The sequence below is a fragment of the Arachis hypogaea genome, chromosome 7 (assembly GCF_003086295.3).
Source record: "Arachis hypogaea cultivar Tifrunner chromosome 7, arahy.Tifrunner.gnm2.J5K5, whole genome shotgun sequence".
Lineage (NCBI taxonomy): Eukaryota > Viridiplantae > Streptophyta > Magnoliopsida > Fabales > Fabaceae > Arachis > Arachis hypogaea.
The window spans coordinates 68,516,912-68,534,202 of record NC_092042.1 but is presented as its reverse complement, the minus strand read 5'-3'; the positions used below and the strand labels follow the sequence as shown (position 1 = coordinate 68,534,202).

General features: G+C 31.6%; 1 protein-coding gene across 1 annotated transcript; it reads left to right on the top strand.

The window, feature by feature from the left end:
- The first annotated feature begins 3,412 nt into the window (after positions 1-3,412).
- Positions 3,413-9,458, top strand: LOC112703348 (LOB domain-containing protein 4). The gene is made up of 2 exons (XM_025754766.3): positions 3,413-3,716; positions 8,980-9,458. The coding sequence occupies exons 1-2, from the start codon at positions 3,537-3,539 to the stop codon at positions 9,337-9,339; spliced, it is 540 nt and encodes a 179-aa protein (XP_025610551.1). The 5' UTR covers positions 3,413-3,536; the 3' UTR covers positions 9,340-9,458.
- Positions 9,459-17,291: the final 7,833 nt, after the last annotated feature.

Genomic DNA, 17,291 nt, shown 5'->3' with positions numbered 1-17,291 from the left:
CATTTTGTAACAAAATTTTATGATAGGAAAAAATAGATTGTCACAAAAAATACCTTGAAGACCAAAATTTGTTACCACTTTTGTAACGACTTCTGGTTTTTTGTATCAGAAAAATTTGTTACAAAATATCACTTTGAATTGTAACAGTTCTGTTTTTTGTTACAAAAACTTTTTTGTAACAGGACATACTGTAACGGCCCCTTTTCTTGTTACGAAATTCTTTTGTTTCCAAATTTTGATTTTTTATAACAATTTTTTGTTACAAATATTACTTTTTCTTGTAGTGTATACCGGATCGTCCAAGTAATACCTGAGGTGAGTCAGGTTTGATCCCACGAGGATTGTTGGTTTGGGCAAGCAGTGGATACCTTGCAGATCTTAATTAGGCGGATAGAAATTATAGTTTGTCACAAAAATCATATAAAAGGGATAAATAAATAAAAAGTTACTAATTAAACGAGAATTCAATGGTGATAAAATGGTTGAGGCTTCGGAGATGCTTTGTCTTTTCGGATTAACTTTTCTTGCTATCTTCTTCAATAACTTTCTGATTCCTTGATTGGCAGCTGTAAGTGATTAACTTATGTCCTCTCATCAAGTTAACCTCCTCCACTGCAGGAATCCACCATGTTGAGATGACTCATGTCCTCTCATCAAGCCAGCTCTAGGTTTCTCACTATAGCAGAAGATGAAGCTCTAAGCAGTCCATTCCCCTTCATGATCCTACTCAAGGTGTCACAGACAAGGCAGATCTTCTGGATCAGAAAGTGCCACTTCTTTGACTCTAGCCTTAATTCCACAGAAACTTCACGCATTCATAGTCAATAGGATTATATGTCACACATTCAAAGTTGCTCAGATGCTCTATAGGAATCCGCAATGCAATCTCTAGCTTTAGCTCAATGCTATCTTGGGTTAGGAATCACACGGAACCCGTGTAGAACAAGGGTGATTGTCACGGGTCACCCTCAATTCATAAGATGAAGAACGAGGTTGCATAAGAGAATAGAATCAGACATATTGAATGAAAACAGTAATATTATTGATCCATGAAACTCAACAGAGCTCCTAACCTTAACCTTAGGGGGTTAGTGACTCATATTGTACATAATAGTGTTCGAAAATAATGGAAGAGGAAGAAGATCCTAAACAAGAGTGATCACCTCATATATATACTAATCTGCTAACTAAGAATTACAGAAATAAGATAAACTAGTCTTGTATTGTGAAAACTCACTTTTGGGACCCACTTGGTGAGTGTTTGTGCTGAGCTAAGGTGAAATCCATGACCTAGTACCCCTTAGGGTGTGTGTGGTTGAAGGAATTATAAATAACTCCTAGGAATTTTAAGATAGGAGTATCAAATTTTCATGTTTAGTTCAAAATTTGAAAATCTATTTCTAAGCAAGTTTGATTCCCAGTAATCAAAATACCATCATTTTAATTCCTACCTTCCCCTTGGGTATCTTTGATTCCCATGGGAATGGAATATTTATAACAAAGTAATACTTGAACCACACACACCCTTAATTAGTAAAACAACAACATCTTAATTCTCAAAAAGAATACTAACTACAGCCCGCAGAGTTTAGGCCGACTAGTTAATACAGATATAACAGAATTTTTGAAGTAAAACAACAACATCTTAATTCTCAAAGTAAGCCTCTAAGGAAACAAGATAAAAATATACAAAAAGAATACTAACTACAGCCCGCAGAGTTTAGGCCGACTAGTTAATACAGATATAACAGAATTTTTGAAGTAAAACAACAACATCTTAATTCTCAAAGTAAGCCTCTAAGGAAACAAGATAAAAATATACAAAAAGTGAGAGTATGACTATATCAAAGTAATCAAAAGTACAAAAGATAACAAGCGGTCCTCCGCTCTATCACCATCCCGCAAACTCACCAAGGTGGGTTGCGACCTACATCTGAAAAACAACAACATATGGTAATCGTACCCAATATATAAGATATAATGTTTTGGGACGCCAAAGGCAATCCTAGAACTTCATACCGGTATAGAGATTTAAAACTTAACAACAACTTTAATAAAACTCCTTAAAGGGTTGTCTACTCCTAAGGAATTTCTAACTAATAGTTTACCGCTGTCCCACAACCTTTGCCAACCTAACCTCCATGCGATTCCTTTGCCACTGCCTACTGAACCTCCTTAATCCTAGTAGAAAGCACAAGTAATCACAAACAAGTAAAATACAGGTAATATGCATATATAGCAAGTAATTCAGAAAGCAAGTTAGTATGTTATACATTTATGCAAAAGAAACAATTAGGCAAAGCAAACAAACACATAGAAGATGCACATGATGAATGCCTGTCCTATTAGTCGTGATATCACTTGTCGGTTCAACTACCGACCCGACACACCCCCTTGGGATGTCGCTTTTCGGTCATGAATAAAAATGGTACCCCAGGGATATAATGTCTAACTCACTGTCTAGGAATATAGTGCCCGGTACACTCTTATGACTCGAAAGGATGCGAGCGGGATACTCAGCCTCAAACCTCACCTCTCGACGTAAGCGGGATTAACTACTGTCCTTACGCCAGCGCTGCGACCTCGGCAAGCGGGATTAACTATCGTCATTGCCAAGCGCATAACGACTTACCAAATATCAGCACATCAATAATGTATACTCAGTATTAGTGATCACTTTCAGTATTCATCAAGTTCATCATTCATCTCCGAGTTCCAAAATAACCATCATTAATCCTCAATTTCACAAGTTCATCTTCAACTCACACAACAATTTCATCCAATTTACATACTAGGTCTAAGTCACCGTCTTTTAAATTGACTAACAGAAAATATCAATTCGCTTAACTCATTTTCCTAGTCTCAAAGTCTAATTACTAGTTAAGAGTCTTAAACAACAATTAAAGAAGTTTAGAGAACCAATTAAAATTACAAGAAAACAAATATTCAGTAAAATAGGAGTCATGCGTATGCACTCCTCTGTCTATGTACACATGAGTGTCAAAATGTCTATGTCATGTAAGTATGCTGTAAAAATTAGAATAACCGCTTTAATAAAATAATAATTTAACTGTCCAATTAAAAATATAAAAATAAATATTTTAAAAATAAAAAGGTAAAATTTGAAACCAAGAACCGATCATAACTGTAATTATGTAACGATCAAATTACTATTACCAACTAATGTAAAACCTTGAAACCGAACCCGGTGTAAATTCATTGAAGAAGAACGCACATAATAAGAAAATAAATAGTCAAGACAAAAAATAATATGCAGGTGGGGCAAAAGATCTTATCAACATGGATAGTTTTGTCGCAAAATCTAAAGCCTCTTCTTTTGTGGGACCCTCCAAAGATTTGCTGTCACATAACGTCTCTCTATATAACATCAAACGCCCCAACACCCCCACCCTTGATAAGTCTACCTTCCTTTTCTTCTTCTTCTATCTTTATTTCATATTCAAAGGGCTAAAATAGAAAATTGATGAACAATAATCGTGGTGTTTAATTAATTATTGGAGGAACTGAAGAGCGCTATGAAGGAGGGTGGTGGTCGGAAGCAAGGTGCAATGTCGCCGTGTGCGGCATGCAAGCTTCTCCGGCGGCGATGCGCAAAGGATTGCGTGTTTGCACCGTATTTCCCGGCTGATGAGCCCCAGAAATTTGGGAGTGTCCACAAGGTTTTTGGTGCTAGCAATGTCAACAAGATGTTACAGGTTCTTTTCTAAATTTAATCATCTCTAAATCTAGTTATCATATATCTACATAGGCATCAATATAATGATATGTTTATTATTATGTCATTTTCAATTTTTTTCATGTTATATAGTTATAGTTATGTAGAGTACTTTCTCTTTGCCTAGTCATTTTTATTTCATATATAGAATGATGAATTATTGTAGGAATATGGTGCAGTTTCCTTTAATTTGAATTCTTTTTATTATAGGTTCTTATCAACTTTTATCAAATATCTTGTTTGAGTGTTTGACGAATATATCACTATCTATATGACGTAATTTAGGAAAATAAAAATAATTTTTTTAAAAAAATATGGAAAAGAGGATGTTTCTTATAATATATTTTAAATATCATTACTCAAACTGTATATCAAACAAAGTTATGTTGATACATACAATAATTGATACTTATTAACTAGGGATTATATATTGAAACTCCTGTATACTTATATGGTCAATAATATATGTGACAAAGGTTCCAAACATGTTTAAAAAAGATGTAAATTTTGGTTTTCTTTGTTACTATGAACTTTCCTATGTTAGGATCTGTATGGAAGCACTTCCATAAACTCTTATAAAATTTAGGAGCATGCTATGATTTTAACCATAGATCACCTAAACTTTGATTTTCTTTTTCTAAAAACTTACTTGGTTACTTAAAATATTTGTCTATGAAGTTGGAAGATGATGTATTGTTAAGGGTTGAAAATTATATACTAACCTCCTCTCAAAACTTAATATCCCCTTTCTCACTCATGAATATCCGCTCCTTACCTAAGAAAAATATACGAAATAATAATATAATATCGTAAATTTATTTCTACTAAAAATTTAAACTAAGTTAATAGAAGGAGACAGATAATGGTTATACTTTAAAGAGTCTTTTTTGTAAGTTTGTTTGAATTTTTTTTTTTATCAAAGATAGAGAGATTCAAATTCGCGATCTCTTAGATGAGTATGGAAAGATTATGTCATTTAATTATAACTCATTGGCAGGTTTGTTTGAATTTTTGCCTATACCTTCTTTTTCCTTGTATTTTTGTTTTATGTTTTTTTTTCAGAGATAACATATTATGAAATTATTTGTCCAAAAAACGTAACCTAATAAAAAAAATATTTAAATAATTATATTTCTAACAAATAAAAACATACAATACTGACAAAGTTTTATCTTATTACGTAGGCTTGATTAAAAATAATAATTATATAATTAGATATAAAAAATTTTGCATTAATATATTTTAATTATTTTATTACATTTTTCATCTTTACATATTAATTTATAATTAGTCACCAAAAAGAATATTAATTTATAATTACCTAAAATAATGTTGAACACGTAGGTTTAGATAAATTTAGTTACCCTAGCCTTTCTACCTGCTTTAACTTCCTGATGTATTCTGTTTGCAAAACCTAATTTAACTTCCTTTACGTAGGTTTAGTATTTTTTTATTAATAAAATTAAAAAGAAAAAGAAAAATTGAAAAATTGAAAGTAGTTGTCCAAGAACAGTGAAAAGGGGGTATCTTTCATTTCCTCACATTTACTTCCGTTATAGTGGCTAATTACAGTTGATGACCCCACTTCATGACTTTTATAGTTAGATGTATTATTCTAACTATTAATATTAATATTTGATTTCTTTGTTAAAGTAAGCTATAAGGTACTAGCTAGTAAAGTAGTGATATTGCACCAGATGATTCCTTAGTACATATAAAGAAGAAAAGGATCAAGGCCATATAAATTATCTTTACTAAGCTACTTCATCAAGCCACAATGTGAAGAGGATAAAGTAATGTTATTATTACTAGGTGGTTATATGTGTACCTATTTGTTCAACATCTTTCTTTATGACCACCGTTTGCCTTTTGTTTTGCTACTATTTCGCAAAAAAGAAATGAAAAGAAAAGAAAAATAAAATAAAATAAATGTTTTAAGTATGTGCTCATTAGCTTTTCCTTTTTTGTCTTTAAAATCTGGGTAACATTGATAGAGACTCCTTAGTAATATGTTCAAAGGATGATGTTGTTTCCCAGAAGAAAAAGATGTTGTAAGCATGACATCTTGATGATATTAGCAACTATACTTGTTCCTTTTTAGTTAACAAATAATATAACATTATGAATTTTAGTCTATAATAATTACTTGCATGCTCCGACAAATTTTATATTAATTCAGCACACATCCAAGAAACAAAAATTATTGTAGGCTTACCATTTCAGTCACAATATCTATTATCTATTATCTATTATATTTATTATATTCTATTTTTATTATCAACAATGCTAGGCAACCAACTCTATATAAGCCAAGAATCAGCCAATTGATAACCGGATGTTGTTACTAATAGGCACACAGATGTTTCTTTTTCTTGTAAATTGGATGGTTTTAGATATGATTTCTATGTTTCATGTGTTACGCATTAATAAAACATAATTAATTATATGAAATCAACTAATGAATGATCAAAGCATCTGTTCTGTGATTCTCTCCTAACACTAACGTGGTCAATAATAATTTAACAAACAAATTAAATTATAAATTAATAAAACTAATTATAATTAATTATGTTATTCCATTCTTACCTGATTATTAGTTGGTTCCATATACTTTTCCTTCTATTATATATTATTAATTTTACAAATAAAATATATAATATGTTATTTTTTCATTACAACTAAAATTAAATCTTTTTTTTCAAAATTAAAAATTTCTCGCTCCTCTTTACTAATTTTACAACTAAAATATGCTACATGTCATTTCCTTATTATAACTGAAATCAAATCTTTCCCTCTAAAACTAAAGAATCTTTCTCTATTTCTACTAATTTTACAACCAAAATATGACACATATCACTCCTTCATTGTAATTGAAATCAAATCTTTCCCCTCCAAAATTAAAGAGTTCTCTCATTCTTCCGTCTTTCTTTTTCTATCTCTCTCATTCCTTCAACCACTTTATCTCTTTTATATATCATTATAAATGACTAATTACAAATTTGACAATCAAAATGTGCAATATGACATTCTTTAATTGCATTAAAATTTAAACTGAAAAATTAAAATTGAAATATACCTATATTATGTATCATATATCATATATCATATATTACTATCAAATTTAATAACTAAATGTGTCACATGACACTCTCTTATTAAAACTGAGAGAAAATATTTTCCTCCAAAATTAATAAACTTCCTTCCTAAATTCTTTCATCTACATCTCTCTACTTTTCTATTTCTCTCAACCATTTTCACTCTTATATTTTATATTAGTAATTTGACAAATCAAAATATGTCATCCGATATATTTTTATTTCAATTAAAATAATTTTTTTCCAAAATTAACAAACTCTTACTCACAGTTTTCATCTTTATCTTTCTCTCTCTTTTCTCTCATTCTCTATTTTTTTCACCTTTCTATTCTACAGAAAACAAATTTAATAAAATAATATAATTCAAATAAAAAATATTATTATTATTATATACATATTTTTTAAGTTTTTTATATACTTTTAAATTTTCACCGCTAGCTTATCTTTCTAATCTATATTTTCATTTATTCTCTTCTTTCAAATATTTATTACACATAGTTTGGAGAGAATATTAATATTATAATTAAAAATTAGAATTAAGATTAAATTGTTTAAAAAAACTAATTTTAAATGAATTTTATAACTATTACTATAATTTTTTTATGATAATATCTAATTATATTTTTACATACTGAAAAAAAATATTATTTTTAAATAGCAAATATAAAAATTAATTACTTTTATTTGTGCAACAGATTTAACATCTAATTAAATGTAAAACTATACACGTTAAATTATTTTAAATTTTAGATAACAAATGTTAAAATTAATTATTAATAAAAAATTACATTTTTTATATAAAAATAATAACTAAAAATTTTATTATTTAATTTTTTATTTACAGAGACTTTGGTCTTCTTAGTTAAAAACTTTTGTCAATCTACAATTTTTATTTTTATAAAAATAATTTAATTTTATAAATATTTTGTGTCATATATAATCTATACCGTGAGAACAAAATACACCATAATTTTAAAAAAATTATATTCTTGTAATATTAAATAGTCAGCTATACGTTATTACGTCTCTTTTTATTTTTTTCCCCTTGAAGTAACAACTACAGCATGTGCAATATAATAACATCATGTATGAGGCTCCTTTTTGACAATGCATATAGGACTTGTTTACATCCAAACAAACCCTCAGGATTTGATGCACTTCATATAGCAGTCACCACAAATCCAAAAACCTAGCCACTCTAAGCACCTAGGTCAACAATTCGCTAATGCATAGGCTACCTTTTAAGATCACTCTTATTTTCTTGTAATTATTTATATACTTATATACCTATTTCAAAATAAAATTATACTCACATACAGATTCATATCATACATAGAATATAAAAATTTTATTGTAGTATTTATTAAAAAAAAGCCACAAAACATGTTAGTTTTTACTCTTTCGCGATCTCTATATCTTTATATCTTTTCACTTTGTACTGAAGTGTCTTCTTTCAGAATGTTGTTATTGTATTATGATTTACGAGTTATATAATTTATCCTCACTTTAATTTTTTCTTACCTATATATTAAGTTGTGAGTTTTCTATATTTTTTCATTGGATAATAATGAAAAAAAATAATCAATTTGGCATATAGAAAGGAGTGAATATAAGAATTATCCTTCTTATTTTTTTTATTGATATATTACTTTATTAATGTATAAAAAAGCAACATTAATTATTGTTAAAGAAAAAGTTAAATTCTTTCTGTAATAAAAAAAAGTGATCATATATGAACCCTAATTTGGTGCCAGTAGACACCTATCTTGAATAAGATTACAAAAATAAAAATTATATATATAGAGAAAGAAAAAAAAGAAGAAGAAATACAACGGGAGAGAAGAGAAAGAAAAATAAATAAATAATGAGTATTGGACACCAAAATAGAGTTCAAATATAGTCTTTCTCATAATAAAATATTAATGCAACCTTTTCTTTAATAAAATAAAATAGAAAAAAAAATGGACTGCTTTAGTCTAACAACCACTTCTTTACCCTAAAAGTCTTTACTCATAAACCTAACTATAAGGTGTCATGTAGTGTGTGTAGATATATGCCTCAGGTTTCAATAATTAATTAGATAGTTATTATTATTATTATATGATATGATATTTAATTTTATCTATTCATGTCTACCAAAACTTTCAGGAACTACCAGAGCACCAAAGAAGTGATGCAGTGAGTTCAATGGTGTATGAGGCAAATGCAAGAGTAAGAGACCCTGTCTATGGATGTGTGGGTGCAATATCTTCTCTTCAGCAACAAGTTGATGTTCTCCGAACCCAATTGGCTCTTGCACAAGCCGAAGTTGTTCACATGAGAATGCGCCAATTCCCATCATCTAATCATCATGACACTCCAATTTCATCTTCATCGAATCATTACCATCCAATTTCATCATCACCATCAGAGAATAACAATAATTTGAGCCAGACCAAGTCCCTTTTTTCCATGGACATGGTCCTTGATCATCAATCCAATATGGGACAGTCCCTTTGGTCATGCTAGGATTAATTATAATATTATATAGCTAATATAATCAATTAGGTTACGGAGTGAGTGCATATATTATTGGACATGCATTATTATTATTATTATTATTATTATTATTATTATTATTATTATTATTATTATTATTATTATTATTATTATTATTATTATATCACGGGCTTGCTTTATTGTCTGCCTCATTAGTACCTTTTATTTGCTTTTTTTTTTTTCTCTCACTTTTTATTTGCCCTTCTTATTATGATAGAAAAAGACTTCTCTATCTCAATCTCTTTTTATGTGACTAAAGAGACGATGATGATGATTAATTTGTTAGCCATATATATGTAAATATCTAAACTTGTAATTATGAGTAATTATATCATTAGTGTATTAGTTTGACTGTTTCTTTTTATTACTCTTTCACTTTCTACCTAATCCTATATGTATGTGTGGGAATCAAAATCATTTTGTCATGTATAAATGCCTATTAGTTACACACTTACAGTACAATCATTTTTATCTATGACAACATGTAATCTAAGCAATGCTTAAAAAATATTATTTAAAATAATAAAAAATAACTCTTAATATTTGTTACAAAGAAATAAAGCTATTGTAACATTTTTTAATCAAACATGTTATAAGTGTTTCCTTTTAATCAATTAAAAAACATGTAAAAAATGTTATTTTAATAAATTAAATAGAAAACATTTACTATATTCATATATTACATTTTATTAAAGTTACATTAAAATTTTTAATAAATATTAACTTATAAATGTTATCTAAAATAAATCAATATATTTTTTTAAATTATAATTTTTTCTCCACCCTCCTTAACTGGAAAAAAAAAAACTCCAACCCTGCATGAATTGCTTGTTATTTTGTTCAATTAGCAATTCAAAGCACAAAATCTCAACCTCTATTTTTCAGAACACAAAGACAAAAACTCTAGCATCTACCCATTTGAAACATGCTTCTCTATTTTTTGCTCACCGTTCATCTTTGATTTCTTTCAATTTATCAACGTTCTTCTGCTAGTGTTCATCATCGTTGGTCATTATTTTGCAGGTACTAATAATTCTGCCTCTATTTTTTATTTTTTTTGTTTTAAAGTTTAATTTTTGGTTATATAAAACTTGTTGTTGTGCGCATTAGTGTTGAGACAACTCTACATCAGTGTGTGTAGCTACAAAAGGAGACAAAATGACAAATAGGATCCAAGTTGTATTTAATGGAATTGCATGTCTGTTCTAGATCCTCTACTTGAACTTAAATTTGTTCCTACATACATATTTTTGTGCAGTAGTATTTTATTTTGGTTCTTTTATTATGATTTTGAATTTTAGCTTATTTTCATTATATATACTCTATAAAAATAAATATATAAAATATATGTTGTAATGCTGATTTTGAGATTAGCAATTATTCTAAAAATTTTCCTATATATCATTTTTGTTTTTTTTTTCTTTATTAGTTTGAAGTTGGTGAATATACATAAATAGAGATTTAACTTTTTTGTCTTGTCTCTAGCTTAAATGCATTGTGCTGTTTTGTGCATTTCTCTATTGAGGGTTTTGATGAATTTGAAGCACTAGGAAGGACAAAATACACAAAATGATGCTGTTAAGTTAGTTGAATTTACTTCAAGCTGTGTAAATTTGAGGCTAGATAATAGTCTGATATAAAGGTTTTTCTTATTAATGTTAACACCCATTCAAAAGCAAATAGAGGCTTCCTTTGTTTTTTTGCTTAGATTTTGGTGTGGACCTTCAATAGAAATATGTTATTCTTTTTCTCCATTGTATTTGTGTTCAACTTCATTTTCTACCATTCTCTTTTAATTACTTAACCTTAAAACCAAAAGTTTATTTTTAGACCGACTTACATAGGTAAAATTAGGCTTGTGAGTTTTGAAATCATTCAATAGTGGGTTTAACATTTCAATGTTCATGGCTTGTTTTTTTTTTTTATTTGTCTCTAATAATTCATGTGTTAATTTTAACTCCGCCTATACTATACCTACGATACATGGCTAGTCGTAAGGTTGGATAAAGGAGGAGAGTTGTGTTAGGCTTTCGACAACCAACATAAAAATTTAGTCAAATTTTTTTGACATGGATCAAAGACATTATTGCGCTAAAGCTAGGTCGTTGCCCGGAAACAACGCACTGTATGTCTCGCGTACAGTGTCAAATGAGCAAGAACCGCTACATCGGTGCCTATGTATAGTGTTAAATGAGAAAAAGTTCCCGCTTTTTTGTGAACAGACAAGGATAAATAAACTAGTTCACAAAGAAAAAGGTAACGGTAAAGGTTAGAGCGATAGAAGGTTGAGATTTGGGACATGAAACATAGGCACTCTAATAGGAAAATCTATGGAGGTGGTGGATACCATGACAAGGAGGAAGATTAACATCATGTGCCTACAAGAAACAAAATAGGTCGACAAGAAGGCTTGAAAGAATAAGAATGGGGTAGGTATTATCGTGGATAAAGAGTGGAAGAAGGACGTAGTAGATGTCCAGAGGGTAGAGGATCGGATCATCTCTATCAAACTTATGGTGAAAGGAGGTACATTTCGTGTGATTAGCGCCTATGCACCGCAAGTGAGTTTGGACGAGTAACACAAGATAAGGTTTTGGGAGGATGTAGAGAGTTTGGTCCAAAATATACCTTTAGGAAATAAATTTTTTTTAGGAGGAGATTTAAATGGTCATGTTGGAAGAGAAATGACGGGGTATGGAAGCATTCATGGAGGCCATGGTTTTGGGGTGGTCAATACCGAGGATAAAATTATTTTGGTCTTTTCCTTAACCTTTGACCTTCTCATGGCAAATATATATTTTACAAAGAGAGACGAACATCTTATAACCTATAGGAGTGGCATTACAAGCTCTCAAACCGACTTCTTCTTGTTGAGGAGAGTAGACCAAAAATTTTGCATTAATTGTAAAATTATTCCGGGAGAGAGTTTAACAATACAATATAGGATGCTGGTCATGAATTTTTGTGTTGAGCAAAAGTTATAAAAAAAGACATCATACAAAGAACTCAAGGACGAGGTGGTGGCGGATGATAGGTGAGGAACAAGGAAGTTCCCTAAGACGGGTAGGAAAAGAGGCCAAGTGGGAAGGGGATGGAAGCGTAGAGGAGATGTGAAGGGGGATAGAAAAAGTTATTAGAAGAACAATAAAAGAAGGTTTTAGTGAATCTAGAGGGATAGGACAAAGAGACAAGGAGTCCTAGTGGTAAAATGCGTGTGCACAAGAAAAGATAAAGGCAAAAAGGAGACTGTTTTAAAGAGTGTCTTTGTGCCACAATGTAGATAATTAGGAAAAAATATAAGGCGGCAAAAAAAGAGACAAAAGTGGCTGTAAGTAAAGCAAGAACAAGAGTATATGAGGGTCTCTACCAATCTTTACACGAAGGAAGGACAAAAAGGTATATATATAATCGTAAAGAGCCGTGAAAGAAGAATGAGAAACTTGGATCAGGTTAAGTGCATAAAGGATAAAGATGGAGAGGTTTTGGCTCAAGATGAGAAGATCAATGAAAGGTGGAAGAGCTAATTCTACGAGTTATTTAATGAAGGACAGAAGACTCTTTCGAGCCTTGGTCGGTTATGCACGAGGGAGGAAGACCAAAACTTTGACTACTATCAGATTCGAGACTTCAAAATAAAAAAGGCTCCAAAGTACATGGAAAATGGTAGATAATAAAAAATTAGAACGAAGGATAAAGGGATAAGAAAATGATGGAGAAAAGATGCAATAGAAACACAAAAGGATATACCCCAAAAGACACAGCGAAAACATAAAGGATAGATAAGGGTTTTTCCTACTATACATCTAAGAAACCTGTTCTTAGAAACCTAGGTAACCGGAAGGGATTCTCTACTAGACCTTCAAAGAACTTGTCCTTGACAACCTAGATGAGAGGGATGAAAATTGAAAGAGACTAACACACAGAATTACCTTAGTGTTGGATCTTTCAATCTTCTTCATGCAACAAGCAAAGCAAATCACTCACCTTACTTAATCACACTAAAAAAACGTGCATAAAGCAACTAAAAATTTTATTCATCAAAGTTGTGTAAAAGTTGTCTCACCAAATATGTTTAAATAGGCCCCTAACAAGCTAACTAAAAGATAAGATAAGGTAACTTAATTTAAATCTCCTGAAGATAAGATAACTAATTTAAAACAAATTTGATCTTGTTGGATTAGATCAGATTTGATTTAAATTTTAAAATCCTAAAAATATGATAACTAATTTAAATCAGATTTGATCTTATTAGATTAGATCAGATTTAATTTAAATTTAAAATCGCTAAAATACTACTAAGCAAATTAGAAGTAAATCAAATCTTCCAACAAACTCTAACAGTAAAACAAATTAAAATAAATGTTTAAAAAATTCAAAAATTAATAATAATTTATGCCTCCCACTGAATTTGAAAAGCATTATTCGTCTTCTTGCTGCCCTAACTTAGCGCAATGGGCCTTATGAGTTGTCGTCATTTCAGCACCACTGTTTTGAGATGAACTCTTGGTCTACTTGATGTCCAAGACCGACATGGTATAATTCTTGTAGTATTCAGATCTTTGAACGTGACGAGATTGCTATTCTGTCCCTTAGCTCTAAAATGATGAAAATGCCCTCCTGACCACGTATCATCCTCTCTGTCTTCAAAAAGATTTGTCTTCGAATCCGCATATATATATCTGTTGAGTTAAGAAATTAACTAAATTAATTAATGATGACAAACATTATTTTTTAGCAAAATAAATAATTAGTGTTGATTAATTATATCTACTTATTAACTAATTGTTTATTGTTGCAGGCCAAATGTTAATAGCCCAAATGGAATAAAAGGCATTCAGCAAAGAATATTGGGCTGAAAGCAAAATAAAGAGCCCAAGTAAAAGCAAAGGAAGAAACCAAAGAAATTAAATCGGGCCATGCATACTAATACCCGATCCAAGCCCGAACTGGTTTCAGAATTGAAATTCCCTCTCTCTTGCTTAACTAAAAGCAACGTTCTTCTTCCTTCTAATCAAGTCACATCAAGATTTCAGAAAAAGCAAGAAAGAGAAAGAGAAGAAAAGCTTCTTCCATAAGCCATTAACCAAAGAAGCAAGAGAGAGAGAGAGTTGAAGCTTGAAGCACAGAAGCTAAAACAGAAATCCCAAGCTAAATCAAGCTTAAGAATGGTAAACCATATCATCTTACATGCATCAGATCATCATCCTTTCTTCCCTACTCTCTGCTCTATCTGAAAATGGCTTTGAAGGGAAAGTTGTTCTCTGCCCTATTCTGCTGTGTATCTATGGTCTTAATCAAAACTTGGGGACCAAGTTGGTGTTCAAGGGTTCAGATTCGGTTGACCATTGGAAAACAAGTTCGGTTACTTCTTCATGGCTTTCGGTCAAGTTGAAAACGTCAGAAGGAAAGGTTCTACTTTGATGATTGAGAAGAAAAAGTGAGCTGGTGGGTTGGTGAAGCTCAAGGCTCAAGATGTTGACCTTGGAAGAAGAACCAAGGAACATGCAAGGAGATAAAAAGAAGCTTGCTGTTCATTCTGAGACAAGGAGAGAAAACCAGTGAACCTGAGGTGTTTGTTCTGAGAGAGCACTTTGAAGAAGTTCAACTAACTAGACAGTGTAACCTAATCAAAGGTGTATTCCGCCAGTATGAAGAACTGAATCAGAGGCTTGCTAATCTGGTTTTTCGCATAGCACAGAGGCTGTTGATGAAGTCAATCTCCTTCATGTTTTACTGATTGTAATGTACTTTTCTAAGCTTATCTTTCTGTAATTTCTTGAGAGAAAAGGCATTGTGAGAAAGCTTGAGAAAAAAGCCATGAGTGGAAAAAGGCTGAGAGATACACTTGAGAGAAAAGCCTAGAGTTATTTTCTGATTTCTTTAGGTTGGTTAAGTGTCTTGTATCTTGTACCTGAATGGTATCCCTTTCTTAGTTGGGTTAGCACTAAGAGGTATAGTTAGGTATTAGCATAGCCAATGTCAAGTTAGGTTAGAACTTGAGTATGAAAGGATTGGGTCAATCCTGTGTTATTGGTGTATGTAATACTGTTAACTATAGTGAAATTCTTCCATAGTTGTGGAGGAAACTGGATGTAGGTTGCATAGCACAAGGCAACTGAACCAGGATACTTGCTGGTGTTAGCTTTTCTATTCTCTGCTGTGTTCTGTTTTCTGATATTCATGAGACAAAAATAAATTGTCTCATAAATTTCCGCTGCTGAGTTCAAACAGAATCAGAATTGCAAATTTGTTTTTAAAAGGGTAATAACAACAACTTAAAAGGAAGGCATAGATTCAACCCCCCTTCTCTAAGCCTACCACAACCTTCAATTGGTATCAGAGCTAAGGTCTCAAGAATCAAGCTTAACCGCTTGGAGCAAAGATCAAATGGTGAACAACTTGGGCACAACCACAGTTGCTTACACCCTCACTGAAGGCCAGTCAAACAACCGGCCACCTTTCTTCAACGGGAAGAACTATTCCTACTGGAAAGAAAGGATAAGGATTTTCATCCAATCCATTGACTACAACTTATGGAAGATCGTTGTGAGCGGTCCAAAGGTCCCAACAAAAACAAGTGCTGATGGAGTGGTGACTCCAAAAGAAAAAGCTGAATGGAATGAAGATGATAAGAAGAAGATAGAGCTGAACGCCAAAGCAATCAACCTTCTTCACTGTGCTATCAGCTTTGAAGAATACCGGAAGGTGTCTAGATGCAAGACAGCCAAAGAAATCTGAGAAAAACTCCAGGTTACACATGAAGGCACCAAACAAGTCAAAGAAACAAGGATTGATATGCTGCGAAAAGAGTATGAGATGTTCAGCATGAAGGATGGAGAAAGCATTGATGAAGCATTTGAGAGATTCTCAATCATAATCAACAACCTTGATGCTATGGGTACAAACTATGCGGAACAAACCTTGGTGAGAAAACTCCTTAGAAGCCTCACAAAAGAGTGGGAAAACACTGCCACTGTCCTAACCGAGAGTAACAACATAAGTCCCATAACCTATGATGAGCTGAGAGGAAAACTCCTTGCCTATGAAGCCACACACACAAACACAGACTCAAAGAAAAAGGGAATAGCCCTCAAGTCACAAATAGAACCGAAAGAGAGTGAGTCTAGTGATGGTATTTCAGATGACGAACTTTTGTTTTTTGCTAGGAGATTTAGAAGGATGATGAAGAACAAGGGCAAATACAAGGGTTCAAGTTCAAAGGAGCACAAGATGGACTTGAGCAAAGTGACGTGCCATCATTGCAAGGAGGCTGGACACTTCAAATCAAACTGTCCAAAGCTCAAAAAGGAAGACAAAGGGAAAAAGGAAAGGAAGAGAGTACTCATGGCAGCTTGGGAAGATCTTGAGAATGACTCAAATGAAGAAGAAGAATCTGAAGGAGATGCCAAAGACTGTTTCATGGCTGGAAACAACAATCTTGATGAGGTAAATTATTATGATTTGACCATTGAGGACTTGCATGCTATTATTGATGATCTCACTTTAAATACCTCAAAACTGCTTGATAAATACAATGGTTGCAGATCTGAAAGAGATGTGGTAAGAGCTGAAAATGAATTTTTAAAAGAAAAAGTAAAGGAAACTGAATGTGCTTTGGACATCATTGAAGAAAACAGATTTTTAAAATCTGAACTTGAAAAATTAAAAGGAAAGCACATTGTGGATCCTTCTCATGAGTTAATTGCTGAAAATGAAAGATTAAATGATATGATTAAAAGGCTGAATGGTGACTTGGCAAAATTTGCACAATGTTCTAGTAACTTGGACAAATTACTTGCAAGTCAAAGACCATTGTTTGAAAAATCTGGTTTAGGCTACATAGCCAAAGAAGATGCTGTTTCCAACACTTCCTCTATAAAATTTGTGGCCTCTTCATCAAATACTAAATCCATACCAAATAA